Source organism: Crinia signifera, chromosome 1, assembly GCF_055691185.1.
Source record: "Crinia signifera chromosome 1, ASM5569118v1, whole genome shotgun sequence".
Taxonomy (NCBI): Eukaryota; Metazoa; Chordata; class Amphibia; order Anura; family Myobatrachidae; genus Crinia; species Crinia signifera.
Genome location: NC_139217.1, coordinates 314,939,228 through 314,960,353, shown reverse-complemented (window position 1 = coordinate 314,960,353; position 21,126 = coordinate 314,939,228). Strand labels below are relative to the sequence as shown.

Genomic DNA, 21,126 nt, shown 5'->3' with positions numbered 1-21,126 from the left:
ATTTCACTGTAGTTGGCCTTTCCATATAACTTTTAGATTCTAACACAAGCAAATATTTTTTAGTTCCTGTATGACTAGCACGAAAATAAGCCTAATTTACAGTTACCAATGCTTGCATCGGTGGGATTTTCTATTTTGATAGATTTAATATTTTATTTGCTATTCAGAGAATCTGTTGTGGCATGTTATCACTATAGTATTGTAGTTGATCAGATTAATATTTGTGAACAGTACATTTAATTTTTTTTTCTTCCAAACTTAAGCGTCCTCGGAAGTATCCTACAGCTGCTTATACCTGCAAGCTCTGTGATGCCCTTGTTGACTCTATATCATCTGCTCATAAACATATTAAAGAAAAGAGGCACAAGAGAAATCTAAAGGTGAGTCTGTGGTCTTGCATCATTGCTATTTACAGTATGTAGATATTCCAAATATCACTGTATTGATGCTAAATAGAGGGGTCTGTTTGGCCTGTATACCAATTTTTAAAGTTGTATTTAAAAAAAATGTAAAAAAAAGTATCTCTTGCCTAACTTGTTACACCAGTAAACAGTTGACGTCGACTTGTACATAGCCTCTGTGTAATGAAAAAAAGTCAGCTGTAAGATATTGCTAAAATAGCACACGTGTATACAGATTACATTTGGAACATGTACTGTGCCATTCTGCAGGTGGTGTGGCCAGTGTTATTTTAATTAATACTTTTTCTTATCGCTGTGATTTACATTATTTAACACATGTTTTATTGTTGTATTAAATGTGTGAAAGGTATTGGTTAAATGATCATTTAAGACGGCTTGTCCTGCAGGATAAAAGGGAAGAGGAATTGCTGACCACTCTGCCGCCACCAACACTGCCACAGATACAAGCAATAGATATTGCGATTAGTAAAATAGTACAGGAGCATGGATTGCATGAAGAGGACTTTGCTAAGAGACAGTCCATTATAACTGCCATGGAATCTCTCATGAAAGAGAAACTCCCAGGTAAAGTAATTTTCACTAGACTTTCCACATCCGGCAGTCACCCGTTCCTCCCACATGTGTTAATAACTACATTATCTCTGCTCTTCATAGGATGTTCTCTGAGGCTTTATGGATCCTCCTGCAGCAGAATGGGTTTTACAAAGTCTGACCTGAACATAGATATTCAGTTTCCTGCCGATGTAAGTTTATTGCAATGTTGAGCTTGTTCACATTTGGTTTGCATGTCTATATCAAAGTAAAATAATGGACTAGCTTCTTGGGCAAGCATTTCACTGGCTCAATATTAATGAATCTCTCTTGCACACACAGAAAAAGCTTTTTTTTCTATCTGTTTGGGGGAAGCATAATCCATATAACTGAGATTGCATTTTCTATTTACTGTGCAATGTAAATAAATGGCCTGTAGTCACGTGACCATTGGTTAATGCCACATGGTGGTTCTCTTCACTACATGTGGGTATGGGTGGTCTTTTCCCTCTATTCATAGTTTGTCTATAAATTAGTACTTATCTATACAATGCTCCAAAGATACATACTTTCAAGAAACATAACTGTATGTATAAAGACTTAATATCATCCAACTACTGAACTGGATCAGAAGTAATACAGTTTTCTAATTATGGCAATGTTAAGGTTCACTTAAATTGTTACGTGATAGTTATGATATACAGGAAACATACTGCCTGGGGTATTGACGTAATTTGAACATTCTTATATACTAAAGTAGCATCATTCATTTTTCAGTAAGGATCGTTCTGTAGGAATGTTCTGTTTCAATAGATAAACTCTTTCCATTTCCTTTACCTTTTTTTGAAGTTGCCACATTGAGGCTAGTGCTTTGGCAGGAGGCTAACATCCCTACTGATCCAATTGCATGTACTAACTAAAGGCCCATTGTGAGATTTTTGGGCTGAAAACTATTATCTGTTATTTCTTTGAGCTGCTTTAAGTTCTAAAGCTGCCCAGTGTGTATGGGCCAGTGGTGAGTACTGATGCACGCTACCGCATTATTGGCGATGGCTGCTGCTCATTTGCTGGTATCACCAGCAGATGAGCAACTGGGTGGACCGCTTTCTGTTGCGTCCTACTTTGGAAAGTCGTCCACCCCGGGAAAATCGCTCAGTGTATGCATTGAGCTTTTTTTTTTTCTTTTCTCCAACCCCTACCACCATCACTGTCCATACACGATGGGCAAAACTACCCAGTGTGTATGGACTTTAAGGCTGATTTCCTCAATACCCAGCTACACCTCATGACCGTGCCACTGGCAAAAGTAACCTGGTCATTACAAAGATCGCACAATGGACGAGTGAATGCCTACCATAAGTTACATTATTAATCTAATAAAGTACTTAGTTCTGCTAGGCTGCAAGATGTCCAATCCCCACCTTATAGAAAGCATGGTCTAAAAAGGCTCAATCAAATTAGCTTCAGGACCCTTAGTAGAATGGGCATGTGTTCTGCTTGATATTGTAGGAATTATCACGTTTGTGCAAATATGACCAATGTTTTGTTCTTGTATTGTGTGCAGAACATTCACTACTACAGTAGGTTCTTGGTACTCCAGCTAATTGTGTGTCCCATAAACTAATAAGTGCCCTGGTCAGGCGAGCTTAAAGAAAACCACTTATATTAACATCAGCGCTGATGTCATTGGTTCCACACTGTTTGTTTTATAAAGGTTAATAGAGAAAATGCTTTCTGTTGGTCATACTGTATCCTTGTGGTATTTAGATTTTTTTTTTCACTTCTGTATTTTGCTGATTATCTTTACAGATGGCTCAACCAGATGTTCTTTTGCTAGTTCAAGAAAGTCTGAAACAAAGCGGTAAGAGTACATTACGGTTTTTCCGACATGTGGCATTACCCAAACCATTAGTCCATCATATTATAATGCTTCATAAAGTATACCTCTTACCTAAAACAGACCTGTGGCTGCAGGGTTTCAGGCTATCCACCTCCTGTGTTAGACTAATGCAAAAGACCATAGGGTTTTTGAACAGAGTCTGGGTAACTTATAATGGTTTAACTTTACCAATATCTATATAGACTGATAATGGTTTACTATGGGGGGTATGCAAGTTGCCCTTTCAAGGATCTGAAATAGGAACTTGATTTCTGTTTTTGATGAAATACGAAAAACCATTGTACAAACCATTTAAATGTGTTACTTGTTCAGAGGTTGGGCATAAATTCAGTAGTGTAAAACATGACCCACAATAGCATTTCTAGTGCGCCACGTTACTTAGTACATAATGTCAGCCAAATTCCTACATACTTACAATTCACAGAACTTTGACTTCCTGAATGTGTAATCAATCAGTCTGTATCCTTGCTTGGAGAAGCTGGAACACAGATTTTTTTTTTTTTTTTAAATGTATCGTACTTTTTTAAAGATATTTCAATTTATTGTCCAACCAAAGCCTAGAAGTGCTTATCTTGCCAGTCTCTGGACACTGAAACTGGCATAGATTACTAAGCAGCAATAACTTTCTAGCAATTTGCCATGCCAACTGTGGGTGGCCACCCAATGTATTTCACCAGGTTTGGCTGACTAAGCAATGACCTACTGATCCTCAACACTGCACCCCATGTACTTGTTTTAGGTTTTGTTTTCTTTGTTTTTTACAAGGAGGAGATGCCAACAATAACAGACTGTTGCTTGTATAGGAAGCACATTTTTGTTCTAGGAAGGGTAATTTCTTTAATATATTCAGGAGTGCTCAAAATAATACAACATGGTCACAACATTGACCAGCTGTACACTTCATTGAAGTAAAGAAGTTTATTTTAAGGCTTTTCTATTCTGGAAGGGCACTGAGGTTAAATGTAAATTACCATCGTAAAGAAATTTGTGAATGTTACCTTTATGCTGGGTACACCCTGGGCAATTCCTGTGACTGCTAATGTAGTTAATTATATTGGTGGTGGCGCAGGAGAACGATACAGTGCATAAACACTGACCGTTATCTTAAATGATATGTCAGTGACCTCACCCGCCCCACGCTCCATACATACAAGTCATGACGCGATTGCCAGATTGAGCTGCATGTACAGCCAACGGGGTCGGTAATCACCCGCAGCCGCATGCATTGGTAATTATGTTCACCATAAACTCTGGACGATATGCCCATGATATCTGTACCTATATCGCTACAGCCCATATGAGCCAGTGTGTACCCAGCTTTATACTAAATGCCTCATTTCTAATTATTTTTGTTTGTCTTTTCTCTTTTTTCTTTCTAAAAAAAAAAAAAAATTATATATATATATATATATGTGTTTGTACACCTTGACAAAGGGGCAGTTTGGAGCCCCGAAACGTTGGAGCAATAAAACCACTTTTTGACATATTAGCAAACCCTGTCGAGTGCCGCTGCTTGCTAGCTACCGTTTCATATATATATGCTTTCCTTGCTCTTCTCCTGATATATTTCTTCTTTCAGATTTGTTCACTGATTTTGATGCTGATTTCCACGCCAGAGTGCCTGTAGTAGTCTGCAGAGAAAAGCAAAGGTCTGAATAGTAGTTGCACCACACACATTTGGTTTTGATCATGTCCAGTTTAAAATGGATGTCCGTAAACCTTTTTTATTGTGATTTTTTTTTTTTTTTTTATATAGATCATTTAATGATATCTGGGTACAATAACTGTGCACTCAGTCAATCAGTCAATCACTGTAATGATTATTGAATAATTAGGTAACAAGCATGTTTGCCCTAGAAAATGGGAAACCTTTAAATACATTTTGAAAACTCTGATATTTTTAGATGAGAACCAAATCAAGAAATACTCAAGTTCACTGTTTAGTATGTGATGCCATAAGAATGGGTGCTTTCACCTTTGATAAGCTATAATCTGTAATACTTTTTTATACACCTTTTTTATTATTATTTTTGTATACAATTAACCTGTTTTAAATATGTACTTAAACCTCTATGTTTTATTCCTCTCATTAGTGGCCTTCTGTGTAAAGTGAGTGCAGGCAATGAAAATGCTTGTCTCACCACCAACCTGCTGGCTATATTGGGCACATTGGAGTCAAGGCTTCTGCCTCTGGTGGTGGCGTTCCGGTACTGGGCAAAGGTAAATATGCTTAACTCGTGGTTCCTGTACCAGGATAAAAAATCATGTTCTTTGGCTTTAGGTTTCTACAAATCTTTATATTCAAAATGTAGACCATGTTTGTCAGTTCTTCCGCCTTAAAGTAGAATAATATTTTAGATTAAACCCGGTAAAACAGGTTTTTATAAACTATATTTATAATGTAAGAAGGGTCATACATGCATGTATTCTTACAACATCATCACCATTTTATTTAATCAAACTCATGTAAGTGTGTGATGACCGCTAAACCTACAAGTATGTGTTTAACATACACATTGTACTACTGCTCTAGAATACATAAATGTTGTAGGAGTGAGTTTCAACTTGTAACATCATGTTGGTTTAAATGAATTGTTTGCAACAAGCAAAAGACCCATTGTAGCCTACACCATCTTGTGTTTCAAATATCCGACTCATGCATCACCAACTGCATTTTTCCATGTACTTGATATATCAGTGATTTGAGACTTCAGAAACCCGTCACTTCCTGCTAAGAGAACACATGGGGCCAGATGCACTAAGCTTCAAACGTGACAAAATGGAGAGTGATAAAAAAAAACTCACAAATCAGCTCCTGCCTGCCATTTTTCAAGCACAGGCCAGTATTCAATGCTCAGGATTCACCTTTTTTTTTTTTTAGCGAATCGGGCTGTTTTCACTCTGCAGTGAATCTTTTCAGTGAAAATCTGATTCACCCTATTCAATGTTCACTGTTCGCCGAAAGCGAACCGTGAATGCCGGCCAGTTCTCCATTTCATGCTCGCTGTAATTCGCTGGAGTATTTCAATGGGGTTTTCACTGTGATTCGCCGAGAGTGTATTCAATGCTAGAATGGAGAACTGCTTTCACCGTTTTGCATTCACCATCTTTTTAAGGTGAACTGGAATGTGTTCTTTTAAAAAGTTTTTTTTTTTTTTTTTTTTTTTTTTGAAGGGTCTTGCTATTTGAATATATATATATTCAATTACATTTTTTTCACATGACGTCAGCAGGGCGGGGAGCCGCTCATAAATATTCACTGCTCCTTGTCCCGCTCATTACATATGCACAAGCGGGACCAGCGCAGTGCTCCCTCAACCACAACGCCTGCCCTATCTCCTTGGGGAGGCAGCTTCTGCTGCCTGTGTCCCCTCCAGCCCTCCTTCTCCCCCCTGCTGCTGTGTGCAGTGTCTGGCACATGCAGGGAGGCTTCCATCTCCCTGCCTTCCACCGGCATTACTGCGGCATTCGCTGGGGGGTACAAATTCACCAACAGGGGCAGCGAGCCCCTGATGCATTGAATAGGGGGAGAGGGAGGGCTGGCAGCGAATCCTCCTGCCTGGAGAATGCCGGCAAATGTGCAGCGAATCCTACACAGGATTCGCTGCACATAGAGAATATTTTCATTGAATACTACCCACAGTCTGTGACATGGATGCTAAGAGCTGATTAGTTGTTTATCACTCTCCACTTTTTCACTGTTGAAGATTAGTGCATCTGGCCCATGGTCAGCTTCTGAATTGATATTACTATATTCATGGAAACCGCATCTATAAAAACAAAAAATACAAGTATCTTGGTTTTTTAATACATATAACCTTTGACACTAATTGAGAACAAGTCTCTTAACACACACACTTGGTTTTAAGCATGTACAGTAAAACACTTTATTGAAGTTGCCTGTAGTCCCCTTTTACTAGAATTTTCCTATGACCGCATGTGGCATCGTTGCATGTGTCAAATGAGTGTTTGATATTCTACTATTGGCCTAAAAAAAAAAAGTGATGTGAAGGTTTAAAAATTCCTAATTAAAGAGTTCTACTGAAACGTTGTTTTGTTTACAGTTGTGCGGCATTGACAGACCCGAAGAAGGTGGCTTACCACCATACGCGGCAGCTCTCATGGTTGTGTTCTTCCTGCAGCAAAGAAAGGAACCCATTCTTCCAGTCTATCTGGGTTCATGGGTATGTGCAACAAACGGATATCCAAAATCATTCTGTACTTAACATTGTATGAAATAGGAGTTTGTAGTAGAATGACGGTGTAAGAAATTTGGCCACTCCATAGTGTTTGTTTTTAAATGGTCTTCCAAGATCATACACGATCTATAGACAAGTAAGCCAAGTTGCATATAATACTCTAATCTGGTTACTGCTTCTATCTATGTGATGCCAGGTCTTTGAGATTGTCAACCGAGATGCTGTTGAATGAGTGTAGAATAGTATTCTAATACTAGTCTTCCATTGTTATACATGAGCTTTTTGAGCAATAGGGCATTTGGGTATGCACACCATAGTGTGAGTCCTATATGGCAAGCCCACAGGAACACTCCAACCATTTTCCATTTTAACAGTCTGGAGCAGCAGCTTGTTCTCCCTGTCTTCATTGCACACTGGGTAGTAATGCTGTAGTGCCTTGCGATGCAGGGTTTTTCTCTTTCCTCCACTAGGTGACACTGGAGAGTTACAGTGGGGAATAGAAGGCGACCACAGGGAGCTTGGGCACTTTAGAATAAATTAATAGTGACTAACTCCTCCCCTTCTACTTCCTCTCCTAGGCAGTTTTAGCATGTGCCCTGCGGGAGCTGGGTGCGTTCAAGGCTCACTCCTGAGCTTTATAGATTTTTTTAATATAATGATGCTACAATCAGCAAAGAGGACAGGCAGGTAGCTCCCTGTCCCTACCTGCCTGCGACGCGGGCGCTGTCGGCAGGTCCGGTCGCAGCTGCATGCAGCTCGCCTCCGGTACCTGGCTGCAGGATCCACTGATCCTGAGGTCCCGTCGCCGCTGCTTGCAGCGCGCCTCGAGGACCACTCAGCATGCCGCACCCGACAGCTACGGCAGGGGTAAGTATAACACTGATTCCCCGCTAGCGGGGGCTTCAGTGTAAAAGCCGCGGCAGCGCACTTTTAAATACAGCGCCATTCCTGAGGAGCGAGAGCGCGGCATGCTGGGTACTTCCGCTTCCTCCTTCTTTGTAGGAGCAGCGGCCATTGAAGCAGCAGCGTGATCCGCGGCTCCCTCGAAGCGTCTGTGAAGTGCCGGTGACCCTGGTTCAGTGAGTCACAGCGGGACATAGGAGGTCAGGGCAGCTTGGACTGTGTCCAAAAAGGTCCCTTAGCCGGCGCAAGTTATATTTATATACAGTGCGCGTAGCGGCCTCGTGGCAGACTCTGCCTCTTTTCCTATACCTCCTCTCCTGTCCGGTATTCCATCTTTCTCTCCTTTCTGTGTAAGATTGCGGAGTGTATGATGGCTGGTAAAAAGATTGCGTGCAAAAAGTGCAGCAATAAGTTCGCGCCACACGCGGAGGGCGCCATTTTATGTCCCTCATGTACTGCATCCCCAGCCCCCACCCCAACTACATCGGGGCAGGAACCTCCTGTATGGGCTTCACAGTTGTCTACAGTAATTTCTCAGCTAGCTTCTGAGTTATCTTCTGCCAGACAAGATAGGGATGCAGCCAGGGATCAGCAGGCAGAGTTAACCTCTGCTGTGGAGAGTTTGTCTAGAGCATTGCATGCAGACACTTCTTCACCCCCTCCCCCTAGACTGGCTTCTGCTAGTAGGCTGTTTCCTCAGGTCCCTCTGTTAGATGATACAGATGATGACATGCCAGCTCTAGAGGAGGGTGAATTTCATGACCCTGATGCTCAGCCTGATGCTGAGCCTGATGCTCCGCTTATGCAGGACACTGATGTCCCTTCTCAGGGTTAAGAGGACTTAATACAAGCAGTCCGGTTAACCCTCAATGTAGCAGAGGAGGTGAGACCGGCTGCGCGTCCCTCAGTGTTTGCTAAAAGGCAAAAACAGTCTGCATATTTCCCAGCCTCAGAGGAGCTGGATGAACACTTGCAAAAAGCCTGGTTACACCCAGACAAAAAGTTTCAGGTTTCTCAGAGATTTTTCACTGCCTATCCTTTTCCTAAGGATGCTAGAAAGTCATGTGAGACGCCACCTGCTGTTGATTCTTCGGTATCACGTTTGTCTAAAAAGACAGTGTTACCCATCCCAGGTGCCTCTACCCTTAAAGATGTGTCTGATAGGCGGTTAGAGAGTGCTTTAAAGAATGTTTATACAGCCGCTGGTCTTTTACAACGTCCGGCACAGGTGGGTTGCTGGGTCAATAGGGCCATGGAGGTATGGGCATCCCAGGTGGCCTCCTCTCTAGACCCAGGGGCAAGTGATATGTTGCTCTTAGTGGAACACATACGTGAGGCTGCAGGTTACTTGGTTGAAGCCTTTTCAGACGTTTGTATGCTTGCGGCCCGTATTTCTGCTCTCTCAGTTTCTGCTCGCCGTACTCTTTGGTTGAGACAGTGGAATGCAGATGCCGACTCCAAAAAGGCGGTGGAGGCATTACCCTTTGCTGGGGAGGCCCTCTTTGGTCCAGAGCTGGACAAAATGATTTCACAGGCTACAGGGGGTAAGTCTCAGTTCCTGCCCACTGCAGCCCCTCCCCCACATAGGTCATTTCCTACTACTGGAGGGCAGTCCTTTCGGCCCACCCCCAGATTCAGGGGTAGGTCTAGGGGAGCGTCTACTAGCTCCAGAGGCTTCCGAGGAAGAGGCAGAGGGTCAGCCAATGCTCCAATACTTGATGCAAAGGTTACCTCAAAGCCCTCAGCATGACTCCCCCAGCTCCTGTCCAGATCACAGGGTGGGAGGCCGGCTTCTCTTTTTTACCATCAGGTATGGGCCGGTTCATGCAAGGATGCATGGGTAAAGGACCTGGTAGCAGTAGGCTACAAGATAGATTTCTTGTTGCCTCCTCCTCAACGTTTTTTTCCCACAGGTTTGCCAGCTTCTCAGGAGAAAGGCAGGGCCTTACAGGCCGCCATCCAAAAGCTCAGGGATCAAGGGGTGGTTATCCCGGTCCCGGAACCAGAAAAGGCAAGGGGATTCTATTCCAGCCTTTTTCTGGTTCCCAAGCCGGACGGCTCAGTGAGACCCATCTTGAACCTGAAGCAGCTCAACCCCTTCTTGCGGTTCACTCGCTTCAAGATGGAGTCTCTCCAGTCTGTCATTGCAGGCCTGGAACCAGGGGAGTTTCTTGTATCCATCGATATCAAAGATGCATACCTGCATATCCCAATCTGGCCTCCTCACCAGGCATTCTTGCGGTTTGCTGTCCAGAACTATCACCTACAGTTCCGAGCCCTCCCATTCGGCCTCTCCTCTGCGCCTCGGGTATTTACCAAAGTGATGGCTGTCATGATGGAAATACTCAGGGCTCAGGGAGTTACCATTGTCCCTTATTTGGACGACCTTCTGCTGAAGGCTCCGTCCAAGGAGGTTCTGCTGCACAACATCCACCTGACACGTCGGACCCTGGAGTCCCATGGCTGGATGCTCAACATCCAGAAGTCACAGCTGACCCCATCGCAGAGGATCCTGTTCCTAGGGATGATTCTGGACACTGTCCAGAAAAGGGTGTTCCTCCCCATGGACAAGATCTTGTCCCTGCAGGAAGCGGTTCGACTGGTGCTGCAGCATCGAACAGTCACAGTTCTCCTTTGCACAAGGCTGCTGGGAAGGATAGTGGCCACGTTCGAGGCGGTGCAGTACGGGCGGTTTCGATCTCGCCCCTTCCATCTGTGTCTGCTCCGCCAGTGGACAGGCTCACACCTGTTTCTACAGCAGAGGATCTCTCTCTCCCATCAGGCTCGAGCGTCACTGGCGTGGTGGCTCAACTCCAGCAATCTGCAGGAGGGGAGGAGGTTCGCCATACACAATTGGACGCTCCTCACCACGGACACCAGCCTCAGGGGCTGGGGAGCGGTCACGCTGGGCCTACACTTCCAAGGACTGTGGACCCCGGAGGAAGCACAGATGTCCATCAATGTGCTGGAACTGCAAGCAGTGTATTACGCCATGCTCCAGGCAGAAGTGGTTCTCCGGAACAGGGACATCAGGGTGCAGTCCGACAATGCCACGGCGGTGGCTTACATCAACAAGCAGGGAGGCACCCGCAGCCGTGCAGCGATGAGAGAGGTAAAGAGGATTCTGTGCTGGGTGCAGGAGCACGCAGGGGCCGTGTCCGCCATTTTCATTCCAGGCGTGGAAAATTGGGAGGCGGACTACCTCAGCCGGCGGGACGTACACCACGGAGAGTGGTGTCTGAACCCTCTGGTCTTCCAGACCCTGACCCGTCGGTGGGGTTGTCCGCAGATAGACATGATGGCCTCCAGACACAACCATTATTTGCCCCGGTACTGCGCTCGGACAAGAGATCCACAGGCGGTGGCTGTGGACGCTCTCACGGCACCCTGGACGGATCAGTTCATTTACATCTTTCCTCCAGTGCCTCTCATCCCTCGGGTTCTGCAGAGAATCCGACGGGAGTCGGTGACGGTGCTGTTCATTGCCCCGGACTGGCCTCGCCGGTCGTGGTACACGGTACTAACAGGCCTGTTAGTAGACGAGCCATGGCCTCTGCCTCTCTGCGAAGACCTGCTAACACAGGGTCCGTTCGCCTGTCCCAACTTACAGCAGCTTCATTTGACGGCATGGCTGTTGAGAGGTCCATCCTGAGGAAGGCAGGGATCCCGCAGGCGGTGATTCCAACCATGATAGGAGCCAGAAAGCAGGTTACTTCGGTGCATTACCACCGCATCTGGAGGGCCTATGTGGCCTGGTGCGAATCCAGGAGGGTTTCTCCGGTGAACTTCAAACTGGCCAGATTACTGCTATTCTTGCAAAAGGGTTTGGCCTCAGGACTCCGGCTGGGGTCCTTGAAGGTTCAAGTATCCGCCCTCCATTTTTTTCCAGAAGAAGCTGGCTCTTCTTCCTCAGGTACAGACTTTCTTCCAGGGGGTGTTGCGGCTGCAACCTCCCTTCAGACCTCCTACTGCTCCATGGGACCTGGATGTGGTACTGGCTTTTCTCCAGTCCTCTGTATTTGAGCCCATGGAGGAGGTGGAACTAAAATACGTCACCTGGAAGACTGTCATACTATTGGCCTTGGCTTCAGCTAGAAGGGTGTCGGAGCTCAGTGCTCTTTCTTGTAAGGCACCCTTCTTACGTTTCCATGAGGATAGAGCGGAGCTGCGCACCTCTAGTGTTTTTCTCCCAAAGGTGGTCTCGGCATTCCACATTAACCAACCTATTGTGGTGCCGGCCTTTCGGGAGGACTCACAGGAGTCTAGGGCGCTGGACGTGGTCCGGGCCTTGCGAATTTACGTGGCCAGAACAGAGTCTGTACGTAAGTCGGATGCCTTATTTGTCCTCTATGACTCCTTGCGTCCTGGTTGGCCAGCCTCCAAGCAGGCCCTGGCCAGGTGGATCAGATTGACAATTCGTCAAGCTTATGTGGCCTCCTCTAGGGTGCCACCTTCTTCAATTTCCGCCCATTCTACAAGGTCGGTGGGTACCTCCTGGGCGGCTGCCCGTGGAGTTTCTATACAGGATCTATGTAGAGCGGCTACGTGGTCTGGTCAGAGGACCTTTGTCCGCTTTTACAAGTTTGACACTTTTGCGGCGGCCGCTTCGCGGTTTGGCCGTTCTGTGTTAAGGGGTTCTCAGCGTCATCCCACCCGTGTTGGGAGCTCTGGGACGTCCCCACTGTAACTCTCCAGTGTCACCTAGTGGAGGAAAGAGAAAAGGGGATTTTGTACTTACCGTTAAATCCTTTTCTCAGACTCCATAGGTGACACTGGACGCCCACCCGACGCTGTCTCTCCGGTTTACTGTTTGGTTTTCAGGTTGGTCAATTACCTGAGGTTAAAGAGACTACTATACTCAGTCTGAGTTCTAAGTTTTACTAAGTTTTTTTATGGATGAGTTCATTCTGTTATGAATGCTATTCTTCAAACTATATGTTCATTTTATGTGAGTGTGTGTGTGACTTGTTATGTTATGTTTGACCTCCTCTCGGAAGTGGGTTGTTTTTCCTTTCTTCCAGCTCCCTCCGGGCACATACTTAACTGCCTAGGAGAGGAAGTAGAAGGGGAGGAGTTAGTCACTATTAATTTATTCTAAAGTGCCCAAGCTCCCTGTGGTCGCCTTCTATTCCCCACTGTAACTCTCCAGTGTCACCTATGGAGTCTGAGAAAAGGATTTAACGGTAAGTACAAAATCCCCTTTTCTAAGAACAATTCACAGTCTGACATGTCTGTTGCCTCTCCAGTTGCAACTGTCCAATCCTGCTATTCCTGCTTTTTTTTTTTTTATGGGACAATTGCAAGAGCTTTTACCTTCTCCAAATGCTACTCCATTTTATCTGATACCCAGGACAGAATGAAACACCTGTGCAAAGCAAGTGAGATAGCGGGCAATTCACTGTGCTTCTCTGCAAGCACTTCAGATTTAGGCGGTGGCGCCCACCTGGGCCAGGTCTATGATCTAGTCTATTACATAGCTCTTGAGGTGTCCATACATGGTGTGTTTTGCCAGTGCGATGTGCACTCTAGCAGCACATACTTTTTGTACTACATCGCATCTAGTACAAAACGCACTCTGCTCTAGCACAGCGCATGTGTTTTGAACTAGATGTGATGGGCACCATTACAGATTGACACACTGTTGGGAACTGAGGAGAGAGAAGGGATTGTTCCCTCCAAAATTAGTCATGGTACTTACGTGAAGTTATATTGCTTCACTTAAGCTATGTTTATGTACCCTGCACTTGTCTATGGTATTCTACTGTAAGTCACTCTTTCCTGTTTTTTACCTATATATGTACTCTGTAATTAGGCACTGTGAATCCCTTGTGTGAAGCTTGATCACTCCCAATGTTTCATCTCCATGAATTGAATTTCCTCCCCTAACTCCTTTTATTGCCTGTACAACAGAAATCAGCCTGTGCTTTTTGCATCTAAATTTAAGTTGTCAGGGCCTCCACTCCTATACCCATGGGGATTCGGTCACTTTTCCCCCAAACCATTTTTTTTTTTTTTTTTAGCTGGAAGGATTTACAATTTCTAAACTAGGGAACTTTAGCCTGCAAGAACCTGTGAGCAATTATGTGATTTGGGAACACAGCACTACGGGACCTACAGGGCATGGCGAGGTACTTCAGAAAGACTGTTCTACTAAGGGCAAGGTGAGAAATTTAAATGTTTAAGTTAAAACCTCCTGAAGGTGTGCATGATGTCTTTTTAGTTCTTGTAAGTATTCCATTATCTGTAAAATGGGGTAATGTCACATATTTTGGTATGCATAATTTCCTATATAATAGTATCTGTTCTAATGTATTAAACATAAAGGTTTTGTAACTTAAGAAGAGTTAACTTTGCTCTATTTTGGCACCAAGCTCAAATATTCACTTCCAATCTGGGCTCTCCTATCTATCTATCTATCTATCTATCTATCTATCTATCTATCTATCTATTAGTACCTGCTTATACAGATACTTCAAAAGTCACTGCTTAATGTTTGAAGGGTAAATGTATTTGTAATCCTTCTCTTCATATTGCATGTTTAATAGAAATCCCTGTTTTGTCATGGCAACTTATGTCATCTACACTAATATAATCTTTTTTAGGCTCCACTTGTCTTTGAAGCAGAAAAACAATGCTCTGCCTCTGTAGGTCAGCTGTGGGTTGATCTGCTAAGATTTTATGCCCTGGAGTTCAATATGGCTGACCTTGTTATTAGTATTCGTGTTAAAGAGAAGATTTTAAGAGAATTGAAGGACTGGCCCAAGAAAAGAATCGCTATCGAAGGTAAAATTGCTGAGCTTGTCTTTTTCAACACGAGGCCAGATTTTGAGTCGCACGCAAAGCATTAGCGTATATTGTCAGTCAATTGTCTGCCAGTGTTTGGACCTGCCTACGCCAGGCATGTCCAACGTTGGCCCTCCAGATGTTGTGAAACTACACATCCCAGCATGCTTTGCCACAGTTTTGCTATTAGAGAATGCTAAAATTATTGCAAAGCATGCTGGGATGTGTAGTTTCAAAACATCTGGAGGGCCAACGTTGGACATGCCTACACCTTCCCTTTTGTACATTCATGCGACTGAATGCAATAACTAATGCATCCACTTTTAACACCTGTACTAATTAGTATGTCAATATATACACCACCATCAGATGCGGCACCCCTGTGGCAGGTGCAGTCCAGTAATGGTTTCCTATGCCTGCAGCTGAACGCAGCTGCTCGCAATAACGCACCAGTGACACTTCACTTAAGGCCCCCACTGAATGAACCACTTTTTCTTGCATAAATAGCTCCACCCAGTCACTGCCCAGGATTGCTCCTCCTTTCTTTTGTGTACCTATTGCAACAGTGCCTTTTGTGAGTACACCTGTATAATGCATGTGTTGCAGGGGTTTTAGTACTAAGCATACAGGTATTGCATGTGACTCAGAATCAGGCTGCCATGTACATTGTACAAAATTTGACACTCTTCTTTGAAATGCAGATCCATACTCTGTAAAGCGGAATATTGCAAGATCCATGAACAGCCAATTGGTGTATGAGTACATGCTTCACTGTCTGAAGGCAACATATAAATATTTTGCCATGCCCCAAATCAAATCTGGGAAATCAAACACTAAGAAACCTACTGAGTCTGGAACAGCTGCTGACCATGAAGGTGCACCAACTGGTACTGCATCTACAAAATCACCACCCTTAATCATGGCTGAGAAAATAAGTAGAGAACTGGAAGACTTGACCGTGGATGACCATGATGGCACTTCAGGACATTCTGTCATTAGTCAGGCCCATGGTAGTATAGGTCATAAAGTGTTGGACAACATGGTGAAGAAAAAACTAGTTTATGAAACCTGTCCAGATACTACTCATGAAGATGCCGATTGTGTAATGGAGGAAATTATTTTAGGTGACACTGAGGACTCATTACATAGCTGTGAAGAACCAGAGAGCCCTCATGAAGACTCTGAGGATGACCATTCTTTTAGGGAGGATGAAAGACCAAGCAAATTCATCTTAATTGATCAAGGATTTGATGAAGATAGTGATAATGGAGAGGCACCAGTGGCGGGCAATGAAGAAACAGACAGTTTGTCTGATTTTGAAGGTGGTGTTGTGGCTGAGGGTGAAGACTTTGGTTTGGAAGGCAGTGGCATATATATTGGAAGGGTTGATTTGGATCAAGAGAGCACAGAAGGTACAGATGAACTGGAGGAAACGCCCAATGAGTTCACAAATCCAGATTTGGCAGCAGTAAATAATTCTGCTGATGATGAAGACGATGAAGAAACTAGTTTGATTTTGAACCACAGAGAGCATTTAGATAGTTTTGTAACTGATGAGGAGCTCGAGCATAATTACACTGGCTCAGTAGGTGATGTATTGTCTGAAGATGATCAGACTGGACATGATTTTGCTTATTCTGTAAAGGAAGGCACAGTAGATATTTTGGACACTGACATTTTGAAACCTGAAGACCCTAAGATATTGATGGCAGTTGACAACTGTTTGTTTTATGAATTCAATAAACCGACTTTCACAAAAGGCAAGGTAAGAGTAATATGAGGTAATTCCATAATATTAATAATTTTAGTTGTTAAAATTAGTAATCTAAAATTTTTTCAGAGTACATATACTTCTCTCAATAATTTTTACATGTATTAAAAGGTGCTGTTATATTGTAGCACTTCATATATAGTGTGAGACTCAGTCGCATTAATCAACAGTCTCCTTCTGCATCCTAGTCACATTGGTTTAAGACGAAGGCACATTTTGGGGAAAAAAGACTTTTGACACTAGGAGATTCTCATGCGAACTGGTGTGCCAAGGGGGGCTGTTTGGCATAACTGAAGCAAAGCTGTATGAGGATATTTCTGTATTTTATCCATTTGGCATATACAAACTCCTTTTAAAACATGGGTTCATGAATAAGTGATACTGCTTTCAGACCCCAAATGCAGGGTTGCACCAGGACTTTGAAACGGTTCAGTCCCGATGCGACCATGTATTTGCAGTCTGTTCAGATCTCATCAGCGAACTGGTAATATTGCCAGTTTGCTGATGCCATGTAGGGGTGTGTCAGAGCATCATTGGGGGTGGGGGAGGAGGCAGCGCTTAGAGCTTGCGCTGCTCCAGTTGCACATAGTGTGAACGTGAAGCAGGTTGCTCGACCCGGTTAACCCGTTGAAACTGCACAGCAACATTGCAACAAACCGGGAACCCTTCTTCTTACCCGGTTTATATTGCTATGTACTGCGTGTGTTTGTGTGTATGTGTATGTATGTGTATATATGTGTGTGTGTGTGTGTGTGTGTGTATATATATGTGTGTGTGTGTGTGTGTGTGTGTATATATGTGTATATATATATATATATGTGTATGTATATATATATATATATATATATGTGTGTATATATATATATATATATATATATATTCATTATTAAAAATCTTTTACATGCACCATAGAGCGCCCCTTCTCTTTCTGTGTGTTTTTAGATAGATATATATATATATCGCGATTACATTTTTGCGATCTCAAATTTCTCCTTCGGGAGACATCAGGGGCCACAGCGTTACAGTGGGTAGTAAGGAGATGGGAGAGCACCAGCACCCTAGAGGTTAAACTTGAACTGCCTCCCAGGCAGCCGGGCTCCTCCCCTCCTCTACCCCGCCTCCAGGCCAGGAAGCTCAGTTTTTTCGGGTGCTGGCAGGAGCCAGATGCACCTAATAGAGGGGCTGCTATTTAGCAGCCTAACTTGATTTTTATATTTTATTTTTCATTTTTCTTTTACACTGACTTGTGTCAGTGACAGAGCAGCAGCACTGGGGGTCTGCACAGACACCTGCGCTGCTGCTCCATCACCCGGGTCCGGAGCTGCATCGCCACTCGAGGGTGGGGACCTGCAGCGGCCCCCGGGCACTGGGGAGCCACAGCCGCCACCGGACTCCGGGGACCTGACAAAGGTAACGCGCTCCCCGCTGGGAGCGCGCGCGATTGCGCTTGCTGGGCATTGCGGCTGCAGCAGTTCGGCGGGGGGGACCGCCGACTGCGCTGACAAGCGGACGGCTGGTTCGCCACCCGCTCCCGCTGGACCACCAGGGAAACGGTTTGTGGGCAGCGGCGCCAGGTATGCGGGGCCGCCCGGTAGCGCCGGACCCCTGCCATTTTTACCTGCGCCGCATGTGGACACCTCCCTGGGGGCCATTTGTCAGCAGGGGGAGAAGGCTCCCCCCACATCAGCCTCTCCACCCGGGGACAGTAGGCAGGGAACTGTGTTTATCACACAGAGAGTTCCCGCCACTGAGATCCCTTCCTGCCTGCCTGCGACATGTGAGGAGGGACACGGAGGAGCTCATAGCCACCCGGAGTTCCACTCCTTCACTGCCAGGTCATTTGGGCATGTCCCCCCTGTACCCCTCCTTCGGGATACTGTACAGTACTGTGCTCTGAAAGGAGCCTTGTGCCATTAATTGCATTGCCCTTGTATGCTGCATTGTTTGTTAACAGTTTAGCTGCCTGTCAGTTTAATCTGTGTTACACTGTACTATATGGCCATGTATTGCTGGTTAGGTCATGCTGACTTAACATGTGTGGAGGGACACAGAGAGCTTATCAAGCCAGTCTGGGGTTCCACTCCTTCACTGCCTGGGCTCCCCTGTAATAATCTCCTCCAGGAGTCAGGTTACAGAGCAGACAGAGTTCAAACTGTGGGCACAGCAGAGCCAAGTGCAACATTGTATCCTGTGAATTAACACCATCACTGCCTGTCGGAAGCATAAAGGACAGAGAGGATGGTGTAATGGTTAGCATTGCTGCATCACAGTGCAGAGGTCATGGGTTCGATTCCCAACATGACCCAAACTCTGCAGTTATCTGCCTGTCAGATACAAGCTGGCTGTCAGATGCAGACTGCGTTGTCTGTATCATATAGACTGCCAGTATATCCACTGCACCTGTGTATATATAACTGCACTGTATGTCTATATCACTGCTTTGTATGTCTATTACAAGCTGGCTCAGATGCATACTGCATTGTCTGTACCGTATAGACTGCCGGTCTATATCACGACAGCTGTCTATTGTTTATCACTGCACTGTCTATATCACTGCATTGTATGTATATCACAGGCTGGCTGTGCACTGTGTAACACTATCACTGCCTGTCAGAAAGGCTGCCTGCCAATGATTGCTATATGTGCCTAGTACTAGCTTACTGCGTACTGTGGGGGCAGCACAGCTCGGGTCGTGGGTTCAATTCCCACTATGACCCTAACTGTGCAGAGTTTGTACGTTCTCTCCGTGTTTTAGTGGGGTTACTCCGTGTACTCCGGTTTCTTCCCACAATGCAAAATTTAAAACAGAAGTATGCTGTGTTAGCCGTACAAATGGGCCAAATGTCTACGCCACCGCAAGGTATACGTAGTACCAGCTTACGGTGTATGGCTTGAACACTATCTCTGTTGGTCAGAGAATACTGTGTTAGCGGTACCATATAGGCTACCCGCCTATTCTATGGCATTGTATGCCTTCTATACTTGTAGTACATTGTCTTACCTGTGCTTTAGCAGCCGGTTCACAGTGCTATAATACTGCAACGTCTTCCAGGAGTACCAGTCCCAGTGACTCTGGGGCTCCGGCGCGGATGTCTTGTACATCCTGTAATGTTGGCCTATGCCCCCATTACTAGTACAGTACGGCTTATACGCAGGCTGCTACAATGCCTGGGCGATGCCCACAGGTACAGCCTCCTCTAGAAAACAGGAGCCTGCTTGGGCCACGTTCTTTACTCCGTTGCCGGTGCAGCTAGTAGCAGTAGCAGCCTCATCCCTTGGCTGAGTGCTTATCTGCCTCCAGACAAGGTCCCCAGAAATGCCGTCCCCATCCTTGGCGGGTGTAGCTCCCCGCACAGTGGAAGCGCTCTGTACCTGCAGGTAGACGCAGATACCCCCGTCATCCAGACTCCTCCGTCAGCAGACACAGAGAGGAGGACACCCGGGATTAGCATTGTCTAGAGGGGACCGTCGACGACGGTATGGAAGATGGGGGGCCTGTGATAAGGTGAATCCCCCCCACCTCGTCTTGAGGTGCCGACCTTGGTCTCAGCTGTCAAATAGGTCCTTACCTTAAACGACCCCGCTGAGCCGCCTACACCTTTGGGTGTCTCCCTAGGTGTTTTCTGGGTTTATTCTGTAAATCTGTGAACTCGACTAAGGTCATCAGTTGGGAGATTCCTAACAGGAAGTTTAGCTTGCCATCGGCGGTTCCCCTTCCTTTTACCCCCTTCCACAGGAGGACATAGTCCCCTGGGAGACTGTCCCTAAAGTGGACGCACTCCTGCCCCAGGCATCTGCTTGGGTGGCTAAGGCCTTAGTTGCGTGAGCAACTTCTCTCACAGCGGACGCTGCATAAGGGGTGTCGGAGGAAACCCTGCTGCCTTCTATTGAGTATCAGGTGACACTTTACCTGGGGGTGACGGCTCTGGAAATTACACCAATCGCCTCCAGAGGGTCACCCTCGGCCATAGCTGCACACACATACCAGTGTCTGTGCTCTTGGAAGGCCTGAACTCAAAGTCCCTTTTGAGGGTTCCTTTTTATTTGGGCCAGTGCCAAATATGGGGGCCGGTTTAGATACCATTCGGCAGAGGATATCCCTTCTGGGGGATTGCCATCTGGCTCTACAGTCCAGGATCAGACATCTCCTGTCCCCCTGGCAGGTGTCTGTGCATGCCTGCGTGGGGTCCCTGGGGTTGGTGGATCGGCCTTCGAATTGGCAGAATAGGCTCAGTTCCATACCAACCCTCTACAATACTGTCCAAGGAGCAGCACGGATAGTGTAGTGGTTAACATTACTGCTTCACTGCGCTGAGGTCATGGGTTCGATTCCCACCATGGCCCTAACTGTGCGGAGTTTGTATATTCTCCCCAGACTTGCATGGGTTTACTCCTGGTACTCCGGTTTCCTCCCACAATATCCATGCCCAGAAGTTCGCCTGGTCTCCAGCAGGGCCCCCCTTTCCTGGGGGCTTCTGGACGGGACCTCGCTACTGGAGCCATGCATGCTAGCCTCCCGTGTTTGGGGGGTGGTCACTTCTCAAAGGTCGTTCCAGGGTCTCTGGACCACTCTAGTGGCCCAGCCCTCCATCATCGTCCTCGAACTAAAGACAATCT

At 45.5% G+C, this 21,126-nt stretch overlaps 1 protein-coding gene across 1 annotated transcript in view; it reads left to right on the top strand.

Moving 5' to 3' along the window:
• TUT7 (terminal uridylyl transferase 7) overlaps positions 1–21,126 on the top strand; it is a 69,022-nt gene that overhangs the window by 15,437 nt on the left and 32,459 nt on the right. Inside the window, exons 4-13 of the mRNA XM_083186497.1 lie at positions 264–380; positions 809–986; positions 1,077–1,165; positions 2,763–2,814; positions 4,433–4,502; positions 4,947–5,073; positions 6,918–7,037; positions 13,976–14,116; positions 14,558–14,738; positions 15,440–16,503. Of these exons, the coding sequence (XP_083042623.1) occupies positions 264–380; positions 809–986; positions 1,077–1,165; positions 2,763–2,814; positions 4,433–4,502; positions 4,947–5,073; positions 6,918–7,037; positions 13,976–14,116; positions 14,558–14,738; positions 15,440–16,503 (2,139 nt within the window). The remainder of the gene's footprint in view (positions 1–263; positions 381–808; positions 987–1,076; positions 1,166–2,762; positions 2,815–4,432; positions 4,503–4,946; positions 5,074–6,917; positions 7,038–13,975; positions 14,117–14,557; positions 14,739–15,439; positions 16,504–21,126) is intronic.